Source organism: Vigna angularis, chromosome 8 (assembly GCF_016808095.1).
Source record: "Vigna angularis cultivar LongXiaoDou No.4 chromosome 8, ASM1680809v1, whole genome shotgun sequence".
Lineage (NCBI taxonomy): Eukaryota > Viridiplantae > Streptophyta > Magnoliopsida > Fabales > Fabaceae > Vigna > Vigna angularis.
In genome coordinates, this window is record NC_068977.1 from 16,000,239 (window position 1) to 16,025,653 (window position 25,415).

The 25,415-nt window shown below is 33.3% G+C and overlaps 1 protein-coding gene and 1 pseudogene across 11 annotated transcripts; one reads left to right on the forward strand and one right to left on the reverse strand.

Moving 5' to 3' along the window:
* Nucleotides 1-9,475: 9,475 nt before the first annotated feature.
* LOC108343667 (uncharacterized) lies at nt 9,476-18,556 on the reverse strand. 11 transcript variants are annotated; one of them, XM_052867391.1, is made up of 6 exons: nt 17,964-18,556; nt 17,607-17,743; nt 17,394-17,527; nt 17,204-17,243; nt 16,974-17,049; nt 9,476-13,332 (listed from the first exon to the last, which is right to left on the reverse strand). In XM_052867391.1, exon 6 carries the CDS (start codon nt 12,729-12,731, stop codon nt 10,710-10,712), a length of 2,022 nt encoding a protein of 673 aa, XP_052723351.1. In that variant the 5' UTR covers nt 12,732-13,332; nt 16,974-17,049; nt 17,204-17,243; nt 17,394-17,527; nt 17,607-17,743; nt 17,964-18,556; the 3' UTR covers nt 9,476-10,709. The 11 variants fall into 11 exon arrangements, with proteins under 11 accessions (XP_052723351.1, XP_052723349.1, XP_052723353.1 ...); XM_052867389.1 differs by having other exon boundaries at nt 9,476-15,334; XM_052867393.1 differs by lacking the exon at nt 16,974-17,049.
* Nucleotides 18,557-20,140: 1,584 nt separating this feature from the next.
* On the forward strand, nt 20,141-21,078 carry LOC108345267 (ABC transporter I family member 17-like; annotated as a pseudogene).
* Nucleotides 21,079-25,415: the final 4,337 nt, after the last annotated feature.

The window sequence follows — 25,415 nt, forward strand, 5'->3', positions numbered from 1 at the left end:
AACACAATTTTAGCTGGTTACGGTTTGTGTTTTAAGACACTATTAAAAACATGACATTTTTGAAAACAAGCGATATTTCATGCCAATGTGAATTAATGTTTCCTTATGTAAGGTTGTTTTACCCTTTATTTTGCTTACGAGGAAGTAATTGAGAGCCGTTCCTCACTTCATTTAAAGTAGGTATGTAATCTTTTCCTTGATATCTTCCTCTAGTAGTTTATCCAACTCCTCATGGTGGGAATCTCGTTGTAGAGAGTGTTGCTGACATTTTAGACAACTCATCTCTAATAGTTACATTCAAATTTCATTTTTAATTTTTTTTTTTTACTTTGCATTACAACCAAGAGGGAGAAATTTAAGATCCATTTGCCTTGCCATGTATCCGCTTCCTTACTCTGTTTTCCTCTCTAAGGTTTTTGAGTATTACAATGTTGGTTTAAAGGATGAAACTTTCAAACTTGTAACTTCATCATCTCAGAACACTCAAAATGCCCATTATGATAGGGATGAAGCAAATGAAGAAGCATATGACGTAAGAACCAAAGAAAATAGAATACTTCTGCTATCTTGAATTTTACAATTCAAGTATTAAACAAACCTAGTTCTATGGACAGAAGAAATCTACACAAGTATACTAATATATTATAGTTACATTCCTTTCACAGGATAAAGTATTTCAAAACACATAACATTACTAAAATCCTTCAAAATACAAAATACAGTTAATAATTTACACTATATTATATATTTATATACATCACTTCCAAAAGAAACTCTTTTCACTGTACTGAATCTACTGGTTAATATCATCACCGCCTACAATATCCTTTATTCACGTCACAGAAGTACTGAAGGGCTTGTGTAAAAGAGACATAACCACAACTAAACAAAGGCGTGCAATGGAAACTAATGATAATTTTGAGTAAACATAACATTCAAATAAATTCTAAAATAAGACATCTATCAATACTAACTATGATATCCATCTAACATACATCCCACCATGAATCACATCCATAAGAGATATACGTTCGTAGTGCACTTACTATGATTTAAATAAAGATTAATCCATATTTTATTATTAAAAACGTTAAAAATCTTAATGGCTCAATCGCAATTAAGAGGAGTTAAATTTATTGTAAGGTTTAATTAGTCGTTTTATTCTAATTTTAGTTGAAATTTTGAAACAGATTACTTTGTTTTTCAATTAAGTTTAACTTTTGAAAAATTGATTCAATTATGTTTTTTCCAGTGTACCAATGACTTTAACTCAGTGTTTGCTTGAACATATTTTATTGTTCAGAGGCGAATGCGAGCGATGAAATGAAGCGAACGTGGTGTTCACTTTCGCCAATTTGCAACGACGGAATTGAGAGGATTTGCGGGATACATGCTTTTTGTATCACTCGCATATATGAGATAATTTGTAGAGAATTGAAAGCAAATCTCATCTTTGCCCTTAGTAAATATCATGATATCAGTTGAGAAAAAGAAAGATGTATTCAGTTATGAGGTGCGTATTCGGTTACGCTATAGAGTGAGAAGAAAGCTGGGTGCTGTATTCGATTCTGCTTCGTTGCATTTGGTTCCAGGTGCTGGTGTGTGAAAGTTGGGCGCATATGGAGGCCATTTCCGAGCAATAAACTCGATCTGAGGTGGCTGTTGTTGTGTGTGAACCTGAAACGGTTGGGGAAGAGGTGGACCGGTCTACACCGGTTGGTTCTTCTTCTTCTACATTGCATAACGAGAGGTTGGGGAGTGAGACGAAGTCTTCATTTGTTTCTCCGGTGAGTCGGATAGTGTTGTTGAAGATAATTCTGAGTAGAGAGAAAAAGGAAAGCGTTTTGGAATGTGTGGTGGGAGGGTGCAGCTCCACAACCACCGAGTTAGATGTAGAATGGGAAGAGTGTGAGTTGGGAAGTTATTCATGAGGATAAATTAGAGGTGATGTGGTGGTGCTGGATTTTGAATTGCAGACTGGGAGGAATCCTCATGTCATTTACCACTTATATGAAGAAATTGGGAGTTTAATAATTATTTTTAATTATTTACTTTTTACAATTAAATATAACATTAACAAATCATTAAATAATGATTAAATATAAAATTAAAAGAATAATAATAATAATTAATGTTAATTTTTTATTTTTTATAAACATTTTTACAATTAAATATAAATTAAAATTTATCATTTTATATTACTTTAATAATCAAGAACATTTTGGTAATCTTTAATTTATACCAATTAAACAATTTTTTTTATCTTTCACATCAATCAAATATACTTCTAAATCTACTCTCAATTACTTCCAAATTCACTCAACCAAACAACAAAAAATTTACCCTCAAATTCTCTCAAATCCATTCAATTATTCTCTCCAAATCATCTCCCACAAATTCTCACATGTCAACAAAGCCTAAAACATGATATATGATATATGTCAATTTCTAGTTTTTTTGTTATTTTTTAATTTTTTTTCTAAATATTTTTGTCAATATCTCAAGTTCATGACGTGACATGTAATAATAATGTAATAATAGTGTCATGTGACAATCACAATGATATGTGTTAGTTTCATATGTCACTATCAATATCAAATTGTCTATTGTATTGAACTTAATTTTTATATTTATTAAAATTGACTTTTTTTTATTAAGTATTTATAAAATTATTTTTATTAAAGATATAAAATAGTTTAAATTATTAATATCCACAAACTAAATTTTAGTTATTGTTATTATTGTTATAACATTAAAGTAATTTAATATGTAACTATTTTAATTTATTTAATCAAAGATATTAATTAGTTTATTAAAGACTTAAAAAATAAAATATTAATATGATTAAAGATTATATATATATATATATATATATATATATATATATATATATATATATATATATATATATATATATATATATATATATATATATATATATATAAACACAAACACTATTATGTCTGTGTCACATATTTTTTAATATCTATAATATTATATTAGTAGGTGATTACGTTATAATGTTATTAAATTAATATATGAAGTAAATTTATATTTATTAAGTTATGTTTATACAGAATTTATGTATTTTTATAGATGATTAGTTAAATTTTAAAAGTAATAATTAAAAGAGTAGAATTAAAAGAAAAAAAAACAAAAAGTGTATATAGTTATAAATATAACTATAAATAAAATAAATTTTAATTATTAAAATAAATAATATTGTTTAAATAACAATATAATAAACTTTTTAGTTACTAAGCCCACCATCCTTTCCATCAGATTATTTACGATACAGAACAAAATGGATCAATACTCTATGCCAAAGATTCTTACATTATGTGTATGTATTAAAATAACTAAAATTATGATTATAAATCCACTTTTCTCTCTCTATATATACATATTAAAAACATAAGGAAAATTTTCCATTTCATGTACATATTATTTATGTTTTTATTATGTTTTTAGTTATATTTTAAACTTTAACATTTTAGATATCAGCATAAAATAAAAGTAAAAGGGTTGAAGAAAAACTATCATTTTACCATATTTATTGTGTAAAAATAAGAAAAATAAAGAAAAAAATAATAGAAAAGAACCTACTACTCCTTGAAAACTAAGTGTACATGGATTGTTTATAATACAAATTAGGTTTCTTTATTTTTCTCTTACATATTTATTATAATATTTGTAAATCTATATTGTTTCTTCAACGTTGTCTTCAAATAATAACCTATATATATATATATATATATATATATATATATATATATATTAAATATAATATTAAAATAAATACATAAAAATAAAACTAATATAAATATTATACGGTAACTTATTAAATACAACAATATAGCAAAAAAAAGTATTATTTTCACTCGTATATATAAGAGATAATACATTGTTTTGTTTTATTGTAATCACTTTACACATTTTATTCAGGACAAAATGAATTATACTGAATTTTAGTTAAAAATACTAATTAACCAAAAATTAGTTTATTAAACTGAACTTCAATTTAGTTCATTTAAATGAATTGAACTGAAGTATTTTTTGTTCTATCAAATTGTATTGTACTGAATTATAATATAAATTGAACTATAATATGAACTAAACTACTATGTAAACCTTCGAAATTTGGTTAAATTCAATGGGGACGCACACAGTCAAAACTTAGTCAGATAAGTCTCAACCTAAAATTGATCGGCCATAGACGAAACTCGCTCAATATTCAATCCTAATAAGAAGTTGCCCGAATTTGGCTGAATATGCCTTGATCGAAAATTTGCTAATTCGACTGAAATGGCCATGACCAAAACTTAGTCGAGTTGGTTGTGGTAAAAATTAACGAAATTCAATTAAGTCGACATTGTTGAAAATCAACAAAATCGGTTGGAACAACCACAAATGTCTTTATTTTAAATTTTGATATATTTTGGTCTCCAAACTTAATAAGTAAATTTTTTAAACCAATAATGTTAGGTTCTTTTACATGTTAAACAAATGTTCTGACATTTGAACTTAACATGTCAAAGGTGTAAATAACTTAAATGAAATATGAAACACCATTTAACATGAAGACAGAATTTAACACAGTTGAATTAAAATAATCGAATTTATTTAATTTTAAAGTTTAAAAACCAAATTGTATTAAAATTTGGGACAATGATAAATTTTAATTTTATATCTAAATTTATAATTGAAAACATGATTAACCCTTATTATTATTAGTTTTTATATTTAAAAGAAATAGAGGCAATGTCTTCTCTATATAAAGGATGTGTTCAATAATCAATCTCTTCATTGTTTCTTGAGCCAAAGAACTTCTCTTTGCCAAACATCAAGAAGTCATGTATACCTTCTTAGGTCTCAAAACCCCTTTCTCTCTTTTTCTCATGTTCTTACTCAGTTTATTAGCAGAAAGTGAGAGTGTCCTTGCAAAGACCAAATTTTGTGATCAAGGAGCAAAAATATAGCCAAAAAAGAGCTTTTGAGACGTCAACAAATTTAGGTTATTTGTCCTTAAGAAAAGGTGTTGTCCCACCTTCAGCACCAAGCCACCAGCACAATGTTATTGGTGCACGCTTGTGATTTAAAATCATAAACAATCAAAACAAATGAAGTTGAAGAGCTCAGAAACTTTTGTGATTTCCAAATAACTGGAGAAAAATATGTTGTCTCCTCAGTGTTTCACTTCCAATAATATTTAATATATATTTTTTCCTCTGGCATTTATTGTGAATTGTGGTTATCGAAATGGTGAACCTCAATTAAATTTTACGCCTGCAAATTTTAACCATTTCCAACGTGTAGGTATCACGATCTGACACTTCATGATTCAGTCTCATACCATCTTTTTGTTATGCATTTTAAGAAATAATGCTTTTGAACGAAACCAACAAACTGTATAAATTTCTAATAAATTTCTAATGAAGATGCTTTTTATATTTTAGCTTTAAAATCAAGTGTTCACACACCGATGACAATGTTGATTCGGTCTCCTCACATTCTTGTATAATATTTGGTTTCCGGATTTACAGGCATTTAGTGCGTAAAAAGCAAATTGGGTTTGACATTCTTTCATAATATTTTGGTTCCGAATTTACAGGGTTCAAGTTTAAGAATTTTATTTTTATTTAATTAAGTTAATAAATAATAATAAATTTTATAAATTTATTTTTTAAAATAACTGTACAGTATGTATCGGTTGGCACATGAGAAGTCTATGATTCGTTATGAACAACCGACTAGCTCATGATGGAAGGAACCAGTAGATCGTTATGCGGCAACACAGTTAGCAGGTAAGGTGAAAAGTATTAATGACTAATTAATGGTCATATCAAGTACGAATATACAATATTAATGAGTAATTAACATATTATATTATCCAAAAATATATTGTGTTAATTATTAATCAATGTGTTTGGCTTCCATAAGCCCTATAAATATACTATTTATGTCTAGGTAAAATAACTGTGATCCTAATAAAATAAAGATCTCTTTGAAAAAGATATCTGAATTGAGCGTAAGAGTGTCTTATCTAGGTCAATAACCCATCAGAGTGGATTGCGTTCTCGGAGAGGATTGGACGATCGAAAGAGAGTAGAACAAGAAAGGACGACCGACCCTCAGACCAATTCAACCGAAACATGTGGCGCCCACTGTGGGGCCGAGCGGCATCCCCTTTAAACCATGAGGAACCAGATGCGGTTCGGTCTCGACATTGCTCCTTAGGATTAATACTAGGTTTTGCAACAAAAGCATAAAATTTCTTAATAATTTCTAAAGGCACGTTTTTGTTTTGAGAACTTTAAGGTAACCATTAGAGGTTTACGAGGCAAAAAATTAAACGCCTCCACAAAAAAAGAAAATTATAAAATATTGAAGTGTTTACTTTATTCTATTTATCGCGTATTTGTGTGAGTAAAAATATCCTGCACAGGAAGGTTCAATTTGGACCACTAACGTTCAACCTTGTCAGGTTCCAATGACTCTTCATTATAAAAGAAGATTATAAAATATTAAATATTTTGTTTAATCCATATATATTTTTGTGAGTAAAAATATCCTGCACACGAAGGTTCAATCCCTTACCGCTCACTCAGTTGGACCACCAACTTTCAATCTTGTCAAGTTCTAATGACTCTTCATTATAAAGGAAGATTATAAAATATTAAATATTTTATTTAACCCATATATATTTTTGTGAGTAAAAATATTCTGCACAGGAAGGTTCAATCCCTTATCGCTCACTAAGTTGAACCACCAACGTTCAACCTTGTCAGGTTCCAGTGACTCTTCATTATAAAAGAAGATTATAAAATATTAAATATTTTATATTTTTGTGAGTAAAAATATCCTGCACAGGAAGGATCAATCCCTTATCGCTTGGTTAGTTGAACCACTAAAAGTTCAACCTTGCTAGGTTCTAATGGCTTCTCATTATAAAAATAAAATATTCAATATTTTGTTTAACATATATTTTTGTGAGTGAAATATCTTGCAGAGGAAAAATTTCCAAAGAGAACCCCCAGCATCCTTTGCTCAACATAGGAAAGAGTTCTAGAAAAAGAACTCTTACTAGCCACCGCTCGGCCTATAGAAAAGGTTCTGGAAAAAGAACTTCTAGCGCCTTTTCTCAACGTAGGAAAGAGTTCTGGAAAAAGGAACTCCTACCAGCTAGCGCTCGACCTAGAGAAAAGGTTCTAGAAAAAGAACTTTTAGCACCTTCGCTCAACATAGGAAAGAGTTCTGGAAAAAGAACTCCTACCAGCCAGCGCTCGGCCTAGAGAAAAAGTTCTGGAAAAAGAACTTCTAGTGCCTTCGCTCAACATAGGAAAAAGTTATGGAAAAAGAACTCCTACCACGTACCGCTCAACCTAGAGAAAAAGTTTTGGAAAAAGAACTTCTAATGCCTTCACTCAACATAGGAAAAAGTTCTAAAAAAAGAACTCCGATCAATCGCAACTCGGCCTAGAGAAAAAGTTCTGGAAAAAGAACTTCTAGCGGCTTCGCTCGACATAGGAAAAAGTTCTAAAAAAGAACTCTTATCAGTTGCTGCTCAGCCTAAATAAAAAGTTCAAAAAAGAACTTCTAGTGCCTTCTCTCAACATTGGAAAAAGTTATAAAAAAAAAGAACTCCTATTAGTTGCCGCTCGACATATATATAAAACCCCTTCGCATCTGTACTCAATTGCTTGGGGCTTGAGGGGCTTATGTATTGTACAATATTTATCGGTCGGCGCATGAAAATTTCATGATTCGTTATGAACAACCGACGAGCTCATGATGGAAGTAACTTGCCGATCAGTTATGCAGCAACACAATTAGCAGGTAAGGTGGAAAGCATTAAGGGCTAATTAATGGCCATATCAAGTACGAATATGCGATACTAATGAGTAATTAACAAGTTATATCGCCCAAAAATATACTCTGTTAATGGTTAATCAATGTGCTTGACTGCCCCAAGCCCTATAAATATACGATTGATGTCCAAATAAAATAACCTTTATTTATCCTAATAAAATAAAGACCTCTTTTAAAAAGATATCTAACTTGAGCGTAGCCTAAAGAAAAAGTTCGAAAACAAACTTCTAGTGCCTTCTCTCAATTGGAAAAAGTTCTAAAAAAAAGAACTCTTATCAGTTGCCGCTCGGCATATATATAAAACCCATTCGCATTTGTACTCAGTTGCATGGGGCTTGGGGGGCTTATGTATTGTACACTATGTACCGGTCAACGCATGAGAAGTTCATGATTTGTTATGAACAACCGACCAACTCATGATGGAAGCAACTAGCCGATCGGTTATGCGGCAACATAGTTAGCAGGTAAGGTGGAAAGCATTAATGGCTAATTAATGGCCATATCAAGTATAAGTATACGATATTAATGAGTAATTAACATGTTATATCGCCCAAAAATATATCATCAATGTGTTTGACTGCCCCAAGTCCTATAAATATACAATTGATGTCTATGTAAAATAATCTTGATTTATCCTAATAAAGTAAAGACCTCTTTGAAAAAGATATCTGACTTGAGAGTCGGGGTGTCTTATGCAGGTCAACAACTTATCGGAGTGGATTATGTTCTCGGAGAGGATTGGATGATCGATAGATAGCAGAACAAGGAATAACAACCAACCCTTAGACCAATTCAACCAAAACAATAACTAATATTTATGATATTATAATTTATAATTTTTAAGTATAAGTTTTCTAAAAGAACTAACTTTGAGATAGAGTCAAACATAAGAATAAATATGAATGAAGAAATTAGACTCGGCTCAAATGTTGAATAGATTAAAGAAAAAAGTGAATGGCAAGATTTTGAAACGTACCAAGTGTTGTTTTATAATTGTGGGATTTGAAAATTTAAGTAATTTGAATTATGTGAGTTAATGCGTTATTAATCTCTGCGGGTTGTATGTAGAACGGATCTAAGCTTAGTAAATTAAAATACTCTGGTACCTTTTATTATGATTTATAGATTAAACTGTCATGAATTGTCATTCCTAATTCCTAAATTCTAATTTGATAATCTTAAAAAATATAATATGTATGCTTTACACTACAAGAAAAATAACTATTACATACCGCCAAAATCCGTATATAACATCAAAAATCCGTATATAAAATGATTTTACATACGAATTATATACGGACAAAAATCCGTATATAAAAAAGGCGTAGCTAAATTACATACGGAAAAATCCGTATATAAATTACATACGGATAAATCCGTATGTAATTTACATACGGATATTACATACGGATAAATCCGTATGTAATTACAGATGCATATGTATCTATTGTTTATAACATATTTAATTAGATTGGTTTTTTCTAATAATTATATAATTAATATTAAAATTTTTACACGTTAAAACTTCTCATAAAATTTTAAATAATTACTACCAGATTATAAATGTTAAGAATTTATAATATATAATTGTGTTGAAAATCAAATAATTAAAACATGAAAATTTTATTTGAATACTCTATAAAGAGAGTTCAAAGCAATAAATACAAAAATTACTACCACCACTTCTCTCTCCTAATCATTAACTCCATGTCTTGCCAAACAACATTCACGTGTCTTTGTTTCTTGTGAAAAAAAGATAAAATAACTTTCAACTTTTTGCTTGGAGTTGGTTCTCCACTAACCACTGCTCCTCTTTATCCACACCCCTACTACCAGCAAAATGCTAATGCTCTGAAAGAAAAACAAAGTTCTAGCTGCTGTTGCTGCTCATCATAAAGACCACATTCGGACGCTTCATGCTTCACAAGTTTGGGATGTACAAGCTGGAAATTCCTTCAATTGATGGTGTGAAATGTGCAGAAGATTCTGTAGTTGTGTCTTCATGCCAAGTAAGCTTAATAGGTAGTTCATCCTCTGCTTGCAATGTTCCTGGCTACAGAACCACTTCTAATGTGATTGCAATCAAAGCAAGAAAAGCTAACATGATAGCGTCCTCCTCGAGCTAGGTTGGGCCAAAGCACGAAGATGAAGCTATGGAGGTGGAATTTGTGCGGAAGCGATGGATATGGTGGTGGGCTCACAATTTTGGTGAGGCTTTTGGTGAGTATTTGTGGTAGGATGGAGGTGTTTGATGGATCTCCGGAGAGGTTGGGCCAACTCTAGAGAAGGGTGGTTAGAGGGACCTCATGGGATGCTCTAGCCTTGACTTGAGACAAGATATGTTTGCACACATTTTGGCATAATAACATTCAAATTCATCAAGTGATTTTACAAGGAAGGAGACCCTTCTATTTATAGAGAAAGGTGTCTCCAAAGTAGACAAGAAACCCTAAAAACTATCCACTCTTAAAGAGACATGTGGCAATCCTCTTTTACAAAGTTTCTCCATTCTTAGAAAGTGACACATGGCCACTTCCTTTTTAAGAAGTGTCTTCACTAAGAGCTTGCCATGTGGCCATCATGTCCCATGGTGGGACACACTCTTTTAAGCTAATATTACAAACCATACAATACTTGGCCCATTATACAAGGCCTAAAAATATACCCTATACTACTTGACCCTTAATACAAGGTCTAAAATACACACAATTTTACCATGGCTAGGGCATATGCCATCATACCCTCCCTCTTAAAAAGGATTTGTCCTCAAATCTTTAAGTTTCTTCAAAAACCCTCTTCTTCATATTGATCAACTTATGTATCAACAAAACCCTCCGGGGTCAAATAACTTTCTGCAAAAAACAAGAGATAAAGTAAGTATTATTAGAATAATCAACCCAATTATGTATTTTCCCTTTAAGTCCCGGCTTATCTTGTGTTGAATGCATATGCATTTGGAGTGACTTCCTTTTTTTACCACCAAGTCTCATTTGGTCTTGTCTTTCCAATCTACTAAAGGAAGATGGAAAGAATACCCCTTTTGAATCTTCACACAAGCTTGTGGCCTTTAACATGAAGGCTCTTTTGTTGGGACATTCATTGGACATGTGTGTATTGCTTTGACACTCTGAACATTTGATTTTGTATATGTTAGTGTCATCTCTTTCCTTTTCTCTCTTATTTTTCATTTGTACTTGGTCTGTTTCAACTTGAGATGGTGTGAGAGGATGAAGTACAAACTTTCTATCTTTATGGTTGAAGGTTATCTCATTGGTACGACCATGATGTATGGTTTCCTTTTCAAAAAGCCAAGACCTTCCTAACAAGATGTGACAAACTTCCATAGGTACTATGTCACATAGCACACTATCTTCATAATTCCCTATGGAAAACTTAACCTTCACTTGTTGATTAACTATCATGTCTTCACCATCATTAAGCCATTGAAGTTTGTAAGGTTGGGGGTGAGGCAATATAGTTAAGGCTAACTTTTCAACCAACCTAGTGCTACAACAATTGCAACATGAGCCACTATCCACAATAAGAGAACACGTGTTTTCTAAAACTTGACATCTTGTATGAAAGATGTTCTCTCTTTGGGTTTGGACTTGGGGACTAGGTTGATTCTTCAAAACTCTTCTCATCATGAGGAGATCTCCCTCGCATGGGTAGGAATCTTCCCCTTTACTCTCATCCTTACTTGTGCCTTTCTCCTCCTCCTCTTCACTACTATATGAGTCAACATCCCTCAAGATTATGGTCCTTTTAGTGGGGCATTGTGATGCCATATGACCTCTACCTTGACATTTAAAACATTTAATTTCACTAGTACGAGTGTGTAATGATGTTCCCTCCCTTGATCTATCTTTTTCTTTCTCCTTCCACAGATTCCTAGAGGGTTCCTCTTCCATCACTTGCTTACCTTCCTTCCTATAGTCTTTCTTAACACTAGAGTTAGAGTGGTCAATTTTCAAACCTTTTCTCAAATGTTGTTGCTCTACCTTTATGCAAATTTGTACCAAATCATTAAGATCTTGATAGGGCAACAATTCCACTCTATCTCTAATATCAAGATTAAGACCACTTAGAAATCTAGAAATTGTGGTTGCTTCTTCTTCCCTAATTCCCGCCCTCATCATGTAGAGTTCCATCTTTTGCCTATACTCTTCCACACTCATGGTTCTTTGTTGGAGCCTTTGGAGTTTATCCATAAGCTCTCTATGGTAGTAGGAAGGTATGTGTCTTCTTCTTAGAGCACTCTTCAAGTCATTCCAATATTGGACTTGAGGGGAATTGGAGAGTCTTCTTTCTCTCACTAGGGCAGTCCACCAATACATGGCATTCCCTTGAAAGCTTAAGGTGGCTAGGGAAACTTTCCTTTCCTCTATTATTTGATGACACTCAAAAAGTTGTTCTACTTTCATTTCCCAATCTAGGTATGCCTCAACATCTTCTTTCCCATGGAAATGAGGAAGGTCTATCCTAATCTCTCTTGGTGGTTGTTCACTCTCCCTTCTATACCTTCTAGGTGGAGGATGTTGGTAGAATTGTGCAGCAGTCCTACTATCTTGTTCAGGGTATGTGTTTTCTGTGGGAATTTTTGAACTTTTCCTTGAGTGACTCCTACTTCTACTTTTCTTTATCTCTTCTTGGACCTTTTCTTGTTTTTGGGCTAGAACTCTAAGTTCTTCTTCTAAGGTTTCAAGATATTGTTCTCTTTCAACTCTCTCTTTTTCTTTCAAAATGGATTCTTGCTTTTGCCAAAGTTTTAGTGATTTTAGTTCCTTGGCCATTTGTTCTAAATTTGGTTGGGCCTCTTCACTATAATCACTATCAATTTGGTAAGAAGGTTCCTTAAACATTCTTAAAAAAATTCAAAATATGTAATGCACACACAAACTTGTATTTCAAAAGTAAATTCCTTTAGAGATTTAAGGAGGCAAAATAATCTCAAGTTCACTTCCAGGAAAGAGAGGAGAATCACTAAGGATCACTTAAAATCCAAGCCTTTCCTAGCCAAAGTTTACCTCAAGTTCTCTTGCACCAAACTTCTCAAATGGAATTAGGTTTGATACACAAGTAGACACACAATAAATTATAAGCAGATAAAGACAACAATTAAACTAGACTATGCGGCCTAATGGTAAAGTTAGAAGGCACTTTGGAACCTTCAAACTTTAACCAACTAAAAACGTTTTCAATATGGTTTACAAGTCTTTGTTAGGATATGGGATTGAGTATCACAGACTACCCCAAGATACCTAACAAGGTTATGAGTTACAAATCCAAAAGCAATACAATTTTACAACTCAAAAATGCGTAATACAAATAAATAATGTGTGTTCCTCTCTAAAGTGTTTCACTCCTTTTCTTCTTGTCTCTTCCTCAAGGTTTCAAGGTCCATAGAGGTCTCCGATCACCCAATATACTATGTCCAATTTCGTTTTTCCTCCAAAGAATATCCTACACCAAATATCAAACCAAATCCGAAAGGTAGGAATCCAAAGAGAATGCAAATCAAGGGCCAATTTGAACAATAGCTCTTCAAAAGGAGTTATGTTGAGACAAAACAAAGAGTAATGAACAAGACAATCAAGAAAATAAAGCTTAAAAACAAAGGCTAGGCACTCAAAAGAATTACCTAAAGAAAGGCACTAGAATAGATGAATAAAACCAAAAACAATTAGAATAGAGAATTATTACTTCTTATCTTTACAAACACTTAGCTAATGGTGCAATGTAGGCAGAAACAATATTTTGCCAAAAGTGTCATGTCCAAGTCTCATATCCAAGGGTCATGTCCAAGTGTCATGTCAAGGTATTATGTCCAAGTATCATCTCCAAGTGTCATGGTAAAGTCTCATGTCAAAGTCTCAAGTCAAAGTAACTTTTTTTTTTCACTTTTGCTTTTACTTGTACTTTTACTTTTTTTTTATCTTTTTTTTTTTTTTACTTTGACTTTTTACTTTTGTCTACACTTTTGTTTTTCAACACAAATTAGATCTGGACAATTTGTTTGTGTAACTCAAAGTTCATGACTCAAAGAAAAAAAATGGAAGAAATCTTACTAGAATCAAAAATAGAGCATGAAACTCAAAGAAACACAAGAGAAACTTAACTCTAAGAACTTGACAATGATCTAATGACAAGCATGAACTCAAATATGAAATAGAAAATCACTCAAATGGATGTATATACTGTAATTTCGAAATCCCAATGGGACATATTTTTTTATGATTTTTGCAAAGCCCGAACTAAGAGAAAATGACATAAAAATGACTACACATGACTCTAGACAACATGGATGGAATTAAAAATAAAAAATAACCCAAAAATGACATTAAAACAGAACCAAATATATGAAGAAAGACTCAAAAAAAATATAAAAGCATGCCACAACACATGTATATGGAAACTTAGTGGTAAAAACCGAATGGTTCCGCAAAAGAACAAACTAGAACCATAAAAATAACATATATGGATGTAAACAATGGAAGACAATAAAGAACAACACAATAACAACAAGAAATACACAAAGATAGGTAAAGGACCAAGATACTTAGCTCTTGTAGACCCAAAGCTCTTGATACCAAATGATAGCGTCCTCCTCGAGCTAGGTTGGGCCAAAGCACGAAGATGAAGCTATGGAGGTGGAATTTGTGCGGAAGCGATGGATATGGTGGTGGGCTCACAATTTTGGTGAGGCTTTTGGTGAGTATTTGTGGTTGGATGTAGGTGTTTGATGGATCTCCGGAGAGGTTGGGCCAACTCTAGAGAAGGGTGGTTAGAGGGACCTCATGGGATGCTCTAGCCTTGACTTGAGACAAGATATGTTTGCACACATTTTGGCATAATAACATTCAAATTCATCAAGTGATTTTACAAGGAAGGAGACCCTTCTATTTATAGAGAAAGGTGTCTCCAAAGTAGACAAGAAACCCTAAAAACTATCCACTCTTAAAGAGACATGTGGCAATCCTCTTTTACAAAGTTTCTCCATTCTTAGAAAGTGACACATGGCCACTTCCTTTTTAAGAAGTGTCTTCACTAAGAGCTTGCCATGTGGCCATCATGTCCCATGGTGGGACACACTCTTTTAAGCTAATATTACAAACCATACAATACTTGGCCCATTATACAAGGCCTAAAAATATACCCTATACTACTTGACCCTTAATACAAGGTCTAAAATACACACAATTTTACCATGGCTAGGGCATATGCCATCATAACATCTGCATATACAACTTCAATGCTTTGACTTTCAGACCATCCAAGAGGGACATCACCCTCTGTGGTAATTAAAAGAAGAAGCTTACACAAGTAGGGCTAGAGCTTGGTCACTTGTGTATACATACGAATTTCAAGAAAATAAATGAAAAAAAAAACTCATATGTTCTCTTTTTGAAGCCCATTATGGGCACAGATCTCTTGTCTCTCTCTCTTCATTGTTTTACTGCATTATCTGAAAAAAAGTGAACATTTCTTGGTTTGGTTTGTAGACCAAAAGTTCTCTATTTACTAACAAATTTCTCCCCACTAAAGCTTCCAAGTTACCTCTAAAATAGACCAATTGGTTTATTTCAAAACTTACAACGATCACAGCAACAATTTTCAAGAATCAATTTTGTATTTTCTTCTTCCTCAAAAACTGATTTAGGGAGAGAGTTTTTTTTATGTCAAATTTTCAATGATCAAAGCAACGAAAGTAACAATTTTCAAAGAATCAAATATTGTTTATTTTCTTCTTTCTCAAAACCGGATGGGTGGTTGAAATATAAACATAAATCTCTGTTAATAACAACATTCTATGAAAATATCCAAAAATGCCACACAACTGAAGTGGTGGTAGTACAACTGACGGCACATGAAGAAAGAATGATGTAAAGAATAAAGAATGAAGAAATAAGAAGCTTCAAATGGAGAAGTGGGGCATGGAGAATGCATGTTCGAATTTTAATTTGGAGATGGAATGCAGCTGCCACATTTTCTAACACACACGACCACCACCAAAAAAAGCACTAGCATTAAAAATGATTTTGGAAGCTCACATGGGTTGTACGGAAAGTGAGAAAGAATATGGATTGTGCAGCAAGCACACGACACTTCATATGACTCAATAAAAAATATATATAGAAGTGGAGGTGCATCACGTGAATGATGGGCATTCATTTGTTTTTTTAATTCAAAAGTGCACATGGGAGGAGACAAAAACACACGGCTGAAAACAATAAGTGGAGGACCCTTTGTGACATGGAAAGCACTATATTATTGGAGAAATGAGAGACTTGATACGTGAAAGAAGAAGGGGGCAGTGTGGAATTAATGGAAAGGAAATGACCTATTTTCTTGGCTGAAATAAAATACATGATGACAAGGAAGCCATCCATATATAGGACAGACCAAGGAAGAAAGTGGAGAACACATAGTTAATTGGCAGGCAGCTCCACCCCACATTCACACGCACAAAAATGTTGGATGGTCTGAAGAGTTCACGACCCCTTGTCCAACCACTTTTGAACACATACACCTTCCATTTTGAAGAAGCACACAACCCAATAGCTCACACGATTCAACATCCACACAAAAGAAAGGGAGAAGCCGTAAGACAGCAGCATCCAGCACATAGACAAGTAATGTTTTGCTTCAAATGTTACAGGGAAATTAGAAGAAAGATAACATCTTCTTTTAAGCATGTAAGTTTCTTTGTTTTGCTCCACCCCACATATTACTCATGCGTAACTTGGATAGAGATGCAGGAGCAATGAAAAATCTTATTCTCTGGTTTTTATTTCATTTCATTACAGGTATATTACAAGATATTAACTAAAATTAGTCATGAAAGAATATCAGATGCAAACATTAATGCAATCATAACTAATAAGTGGTTATAATAAAAAACTTAACAGGACCATTAAGCATTGATGCAAACAGAGCAACCCAATTATCAGATGATTCATGCACTTACAATATTCAAAAGCAATCTGAAAAAGCATAAATTAAATTTAAAGTAATCTTCAAAAGCTTTATTCTTGAAATTTTTCACTACTTATAAGAGAATATGGTCTTAGAAATCCTCTGACAGCACCAATTGCTTGAAATACCTGATAGAGCAACTAGATCAATTAGGGTTAGTCCATGTGATGCAAACATTTGGTTCATTTAAACGGCCCTTTTATCCTACGCAAGATATGAATGGGATGAAGCTATTAGAAATAGCATTAACAACAACCTTGAGTTTGAAGTAAGAAAAGTAATGCAAGAATTACTGCCATGGCCTAGAACTATTCAAAGAGATGATCTGTCAAAAATAACATGTTAGACAAGTCCATACCACATCATAGCAACCCAGTCTGATAACAGCTCTCCACAACCTGCAGCCAGTTGAAAAGTAAGGGATCCACTATCAGAACAATGTAATAACACATTCAAATATCAAGGAGGTCAGGCCAACTTAAACCAGCCTTTAGAATGCTTATGAGAAAGGGGTTACACCCTTGCGTCACAAGGGATATTATACATACTTAAGGTAATTTAGAGGCTCTCCGTAAAACATAGGAGGCTTAAATTCCAAGGACCGCTGTCAGTAGAAATTCTCAAGCTCTTTCATAAATGTTTCACGGTCCAGAGGTGTGCCATACTCATCATACTCAGTCATCTGTGCATGAAAGGTAAGATAAATAGAATGTACAAAAGAGAAATAACAAAAACTCTGCCATCTTACTGGAAGTAGGTACCCATAATCTCCACTAAGTTGTACATGATCAAGTTGTAGGAGTCTTAGTCTCTTCATTTTCTTGAAAGAACGAGCTTCCAAGCAATCTCTAATGCTGGAATGCAATTTCAGGGACAATCCTTCGATAACTCTTATCCCCTGTGATGAATATAGGAAAGATAAATAGTTGTTGATTATTGATGCTTAACGTTTAGTTTAACAAGTTAACAACACATGCATTACACTCAGAAAGAAAACACTTTCAAAAGAAGTTTCAAAATTATATAAATAATGTTCTTACAGTATTCTCTTCCACAACCTTAACTTATGCTTCATTCACTCTCAAACCAAAGAAAGTACGAAGGACCCATTTGTTTACCTGAAATCTTTGTCATCCCAACCAGTGATACCTGCAGTTGCGGCGAAAGCATGGCTCCAGCTGGATAACGCATCTTTCAGTTGTTCTCCTGAATAGCATTTGTGTGCAATTTCTTCCAAACCCTGAGAATCCAGGAATACTCCAAAAACAGAGAGGATAAGACGCGAAGAACCCTAAAACCCTAGGTTGATGAAGGAAACCTAAAATGGATCGATTAATCGGTGCAAATGCAAGATTGATCGGTGTAAATGATGCTAATCGAAGAATCAATCGGTGGAAAGGCTTTTAATCGATAGAAAAGAGGATTTAATCGGTTGAAAATGAAGAAAATGGTGAAAAGAGGTTGGAGCCCTAACTAGAGATGTAGATCGACTAATGAATCGGTAGAACAAACGTTCGATGGTTGCAAAAGCCACACGCACGCACTGATGAAAACGAAGAAAAAGCTCGAAGGAGGGCCCAAGAAGTTCACGTCTTATTGAAGGAGAAGCATGAAGAGGAGTAAAGATGGGGAAGAAGCTTAGAGAATAGAGAAAAGTGAAGAAGGTTAAGGAAAGACGGTTCGAGGAAAGAGTCTGAAACTTTGATTTTTTTTAAATAATGATTTTCCAAAATCCGTATGTAATATTTGAATTACATACAGATTACAATCCGTATATAAATATTTGTATGTAAATGTAATATTTCTTGTAGTGTTACAAAATTATAATATGATAGTCTTAAATTATATTTATAATTTGTTATTTGAAAAAAAAATGTTAAACATTTTACATGGTGAATTGAAAGAAGTAAAAAAAGTGAATTAATTTTGTCTTTAATTAAATTTATAATTTATTGAGAATAACAAATTCTTGACCTAATTTCTTGTAATCCATCAATCGTGAAGTATTTAATATATTTATTCCTGTTTCGGCCGGATTTAGAACCATAATCCAAAACATTCAAAGTTGTCTGTTTCGATGTCCAGTTGAGCTGTCTTCTCTCTTTTCCTTGTCCGCGGGGGGGGGGGGGGGGGGGGGGGGGGGGGGTGCCTGCAAAAGACACTCCGACGCCTCAAGTAAGTGACAGTAATCTTGTAATCAAGATTAGTTATCAGAGCTTTAAGTTCATTTAAAAGTTTACTGTCTTCCTTTGCCAGACAAATATTTATAAATTATAATGAGCTTAACGTTAGGTCTGACTCATTAACCACCAATGAATGATAATATTAATTGTCAATAAATGACAATTATTTTCATTAACTCTCCGACAGTTATTATTATTAATTACCTTAACGACTTATTTAACCGATCGGTTCATTGATCTGAGAGGTATCATCGGTCGGGCTGATTTTACCGAACGATTCATTAACCTGAAAGATATCATCGGTCGAACAACTCTTCTACACCTTTAACGTTCGGTCGGCTATGAGCCCAAAGTAACAATTCCTAATATGTTATTGTCGATAAAGTATAAATATAATTTAAGCCTGTATTATAATTTTATATAATATACCTATTCCTACAGGAATCCGTCAAGAGTCTTCGGGACGAGGTGAAATATTTAATATCTTTAATCCAAATTAGTTATTGTCAATAAATTATAAATATAATTTAAGAGCATTATATTATAACAGATGAAGGTGAGGTGAAATGATAGTAATCAAAACCAGTTTCTTTGAAAGACAAAACCTATTAGAAGGGAGGTTTCGACAACTATGTTGATCATATTGGTGTTCATTTTTGCTTTGTTTGTTTTCAAGTATATTATTGTTAACGTTAATTTATGAAGACATATTTCGAGTTTATTTTATGTTCGTTTAGAAAGATTCGCGAGCAATTGAAAGTGAAGATTTGCGTGATAAACTATTTTTCCAATCACTGGTCCTCACACATTTGAGATGATTTATCATCAAATGTGTGAATGCATTCCATTATAACTGTGTGAATGTATTCCATCTTCAATCAAGTAAACATAAATAATAATAGACTTAAATGCTTACTTGGTCTCTAAATTAATTAATTTTTTTTAATTTAGTATCTGATTTTAAAAGTGCATACATTGGATTCCAAAATTGTAAAAATTGTATGAATAAGTCCCTTATGTTAAATGGATAGAAACGAAGTTAATTCCTAGATGATGTGCCGAAGGAATCTTCACTTTTTATTCTCTTTCCGGTGCTTTTCCTTTAATGCCCCAACTTTTTCTCTCTTTTCTATATCTTTCGTGTTCTTTAATCTTCCATCTTCAATCTTCAATCTTCAACCTTGAAGCTCATTCACATGTCTTCTCTCCTAGGTAAGCCTCGCACGATTCAATCTTCTTACAGTCAAATCGATGCTGTTTTCGGCTCTTTTGGACTCAAAACTCTGACAGATGATTCCAGGGAACACTTATTGGAAATGGATGCAAATGCCAAACCTAAATTCCAGATAAAAAATCTGACCAGAGTTTCCGATGGTGGGGTTTCAATCCTCAAAGGCATCAACCTTGACATCCCAAAGGTGTCATCGTTGGGGTCATAGGCCCCAATGACAACAGCAAGTCAACGTTCTTAAGAGCCTTGAACCGCCTCTGGGAACTGCCCTCCGCCTCCGTCTTCCTCGACTACCAAGACATTTCCCATCTCGACGTTCTTTCCCTCCGCTGGAAAGTTGGCATGCTCTTTCAACTCCCCGCCCTCTTTCAAGGTCACAACCTCTCTTCCTTTAAACTTCCCAAATTAATCACTATATTCATTTGCTAGTTTACTGGTTCTTTTTGTGTTGAAAGAAAGATTAGTTTTTCGTGGTTGATTTAAGTTGAACCTTCTGATAATGTTGGAGGGTATCTATTCTATAGGCACAGTTGATGACAATGTGATGTAAGGACCACGACTTAGAGAGAGAAAGCTAACCGATGATGAGGTGCGCAAGTTGCTTGACAATGATGGACTTGGATGCTTCTCTCATGGATAAGTCCGAGGATGAATTCTCTGTGGGTCAAGCACAAAGGTTGCACTTGCTAGGACTTTGGCTAATTCACCGGAGGCAACATAAAACTATTTTTTTGTCTCTTAACTTTATTTTTTGTCTGTATTTCTGCTTGTGATGTTCGTTTTATTTGGTATTTTTGAATTGAAGGTTTTGTTGTTAGATGAGCCACTATGAATGTACTTGCTGATTATTGACAGTGTACTGGAAAGGAAATAAGAGAGTTTGAGGAAGTGGAGGATGAGTTTGGTTAAAAAAGGGAGAGAGAGAAAAAAAAGTATTTCCTAAAGATACCGAAAAGAGAAAAAAAGTTGGGGCATTGCAGGAAAAACAAATAAGAGAGAAGAAAAAGCGCAGTTTTCTTCTCCACATCAGTTGAGAGTTAACTCTGTTTCTGTCAATTTAACAGAAGGAACTTGATTCATACAATTTTTACAACTTTGAAACCCAATGTATGCACTTTTAAAATTGGGTACTAAACTGAAAAAAATCACTTAACTTGGGGACCAAAAAAACATTTAAGCCATAATAATAATAATAATTATTGTAATAATAATAATTAATAATAATAATAACTATTATAATAATAATAATAATTGTAAAAACCTAGAAAAAGAGTATTAGAATTGGTAGATATTTTAAAATAATGAGATCGAGTATTTCATTTTAAAATAATTTCATAATATAAATAGTATTTTTAAACTCGTTTTATTATTAAAACACAAACCATCTCTCTAAAACTCTTCCTTCAAGTTCTCTTTCCTTCTCTTTAAGAAAAATAACTCCTCGATCATCACGATAGGAAGTTTCTAGGAGATCACAGTTGAGTAATCTTCATTCTCTATCGATAAGATGTTCTTTTAGAACACGCAAGTTTTGACTCCTTTTTCTCTTTCGTTCTTAGTTTGAGATCATGTATAAGGATCTTTTTTGTCACATGTGTTTTATGATCTCTCCTTCTAGTTCTTTGTTAATATGAGGTTCTAAGGACTCATTCTGATTCCAATTTGTTGTTTCGTAGGTATTTCTACAGTTCCTTGTGATTGAAGCAACATGTGTGCGTTCTTAGAGCTCAGTAGCTTCAATCTAAGGTAAGGGAAGCTAGTTGTCTAATTTTAAATGATGTTTGTTGTGTAAGTTTGGTGGTTGTGTGTATGTTAAGTTGATTTAATTATGATTACAATAATTATGTTCATGTTAGTTCATTTGAATGAGTGTAATTGGCTATTTGATGATGGATTTCTGGTGTCATATAAATTTTGATGCTATTGTTGTCATAAACTATATGTTATGGAGTTGTATTGATGTTTGAAAATGACTGAAAGGTTTAAGGAGTAGTGAGTTGATAAAGACAACTTTTGTGGTTAAAAATGAAGGTTTTGATAAGAAAGTTTGGGGGATAGTATTTGAATTGAGAAATCTGGTATTTCAAGTATGGTTATATGTTATTTGAGACTTGTTAGTACCTTGAGTTGATAAAAAAATCTGATAGGAAATATGTATGAGTCAATGGGGTGGTTTTAGAAGGTTTTAGGTTCAATTTGGGGTTTTGACAGTTGAGATTTTGATATAATGGTTAGAAGAGGAAATCAGAAGTTTAAGGTCATTTCTTAGTGTAAGAAAAGTAATGCCTCATATCTCAAGCCAAGAAGGGGGGAGTTTTTTTAGCCCTTTTTAAAATGTTCTTTTCAAAATCTTTATGAGTTCTTTGGCTTTCTTGAAATCAATAAACAAAAAGTAATGAATCAACAATAAGAAAGAAAGGATAGAGAAAGATCAACACAAACAATGTATACTAGTTCGGCTAATCCCTAGCCTACATCCAGTCCTCTTTCAACAATCTTAATTGAAGGGATTCCACTATAATTGATTGAGTTTACAGGAATGCAAAGATACCCCTCTCAATGCACCCCTCTCCACACTTAAAATCAATATAACAATACAAGAGATGAATAACCTCACTCTCTTACACAACCGAGAACAATCACAACTCTTAACCCCTTACAATCCCACACAAATATACAATCACATATTGTTTATGATGAATCTGATCTCAAAGTCGTACTCCTCTAGTGTAGATCAAATCAGAACAACTTTAACACAATTTCTTGAAAGAATTTCGATTGGTAATCAACCAATGAAGCCTTGATTGTCCAAGATCACTTCTTGAACGCTCCAAGGATAAATAATGGGCCGGATTACAAGGAGCAGGCATACACAATATGTTTTAATTTAATTTGTTATTGTAGCATGACTTGCTATGATTTTATTATGGATCCCGTTATTTTGAAAACACTCCATTGCCAACTTTTTTACAACGCCACGTGGTGGCACATGATTGGTGCTTTTATAATTAAATTGTAATGTTAAATTATGACGTGGAAAAGGGCTTCCAGTTCAGAAATATTTGCTTCCAAAAATACCCCTTGCCCTGTTTCATCTCTCTTTGTTCTCTCATATTCCTCTCGTCCTCTCTCTCTTCAGTTTTCGTTCTCCCTCCATTTTCGCGTCGAAAATTTGTTGAAGGTCCTGTTTTTTGTTGTCAGTTTTCTGAGCAATGGCAATGTCCGATACCATGGTCCTTCGAGTAAGGGAAATGGGTTGATCCATTTTGTTGATTGTGTTTTCGATTTGTATTTGGGTTTTCGTCGTTGTGTTGAAATTAATGTTGTTTTCGTTTTTGTGATTTGCCCTTTTCTTATTTTGTTTTCGTTGATTGGTAGTTGTGTGTTCGTCATTATTTTTCAACAAAGTATATTTGCACTTTGAACGAAAGATTGACAGAGGAGCAAGGTTACTTATACCGAATATGCCATTTTGGTGGTTTTTAGATTTGAGTGCTAATGTTAAACTTGGTAGGAATATTTTAAGTGAGTTATTGGTTAAGGGGGTCGATTCCAGTGGTGGGTTTATTTTTGGTGATAAAGTTGTTCAATTGAATGAAAGGGATTTTTGTTTCATATTGAGGTTGAGTTCAGATGGTGAAAATATTAACTTGAAGGAGGAAATGGGAGGTAGTACATGTGTCAAATACATAGGTAAAGGAACACAAGATTTGAATTTGATATACAAATTTTTTGTGAGAAAACATAAAAAAATATACCTTGTTCTCATTTTTGTAGCTTGTACATATTGGTAGGGATATGTGAGGTATTATTTCCAAAACATAGTGGAAAAGTGTTTCCAATAATGTTTGAAATTGTTGACAATTTAAGTGGTCTGGTTAATTATTGTTGGGGTAGTCTAGTTTATCGTTATTTGTTACGTAGTTTATGCAAAGCTTCTTTAGCTTTGAAGAAAGGAAAGGTACAAGGAACGTCTACGTGGACAGAGTACGCCTTGTGCAGAACCAGACATGGACAATGGCTTTGTTTCCCCGGGTGGTATGTACACCAACCAACCTCCTATGCAAAAGCTTGTAAGGGTCGGATTATAAAAGCGTTACAAAAGTAGAGCGCTTACCACTCCGTACACTCGAACTATAATGCTTAGAATCCGAAATGAGTGATTTTTGTATTGATTTGTTATATAAAGTCATACAACATTGTACGTAGATGACCAAATAAGTGTAATGTACTCAATTTTGTTGAATGTTATAAAAGATGCATCTTTGCTTCCATTAATTATTGTTAATGTTAATTGAATTGTTATTCCCTTCGTTATTGTGATTGTCATGTTTGTGAGATGACCGACTTAGGTGAAGTCCTGAATGTTGTGCAAGCAAAAACACACTGGTAATCGTTTACAAATGGGACGTAAACGATTACGCGTGAAAAAACTGCATTTTGTACAGAAAGTTGTACTGCAGTAGCCAGCTGTTTAAACCTGGGTGACCAAGGTCAATACTTTTAACTTTTTGAAAAATATCCAATAGTTTTTAGTAGATTTTGATGTTCAAGGGTCAGTAAAGGGTGAGAGGTCATCTATGGTCACTCCATCATAAAGGAAAGAAACAAGTTTTGTGAGATGACCAACTTAGGTTAAGTATTGAAACTTGTGCAGGCAAAAATAGACTGATAATCGATTACAAGAGCCTCGTAAATGATTACGCCAGAAAAAACTGGGTTTTGTATAGAAAGTTGTACTGTAGGAGCCAACTGTTTTAACATGGGTGACCGTGGTTAGTACTTTTAACATTTTGAGAAATATCCAATGGTTTTTAGTAGATTTTGATGTTCAAGGGTCATTACAGGGTGGGAGGTCATGTATGAGCACGCCATCATGGAGGAAAAAAACAAGTTTTGTGAGATGACGAACTTAGATTAAGTCCTGAAACTTGTGCAGGAAAAAACACAATGGTAATCAATTACAAGAGGCTCATAAACGATTATGCGAGAAAAAAACTAGGTTTTGTACAGAAAGTTGTACTCCATGAGCCAACTGTTTTAACCTGAGTGACCACGGTCAATACTTTTAACTTTTTGACAAATATCCTATAGTTTTTAGTAGATTTTGATGTTCAATGATCAGTATAGGGTGGGAGGTCATGTATGGGCACTCC

Excerpts from the sequence above, each read along its gene's own strand:
- LOC108343667 (XM_052867393.1), bottom strand. The coding sequence starts at position 12,731 with ATGTTTAAGGAACCTTCTTACCAAATTGATAGTGATTATAGTGAAGAG.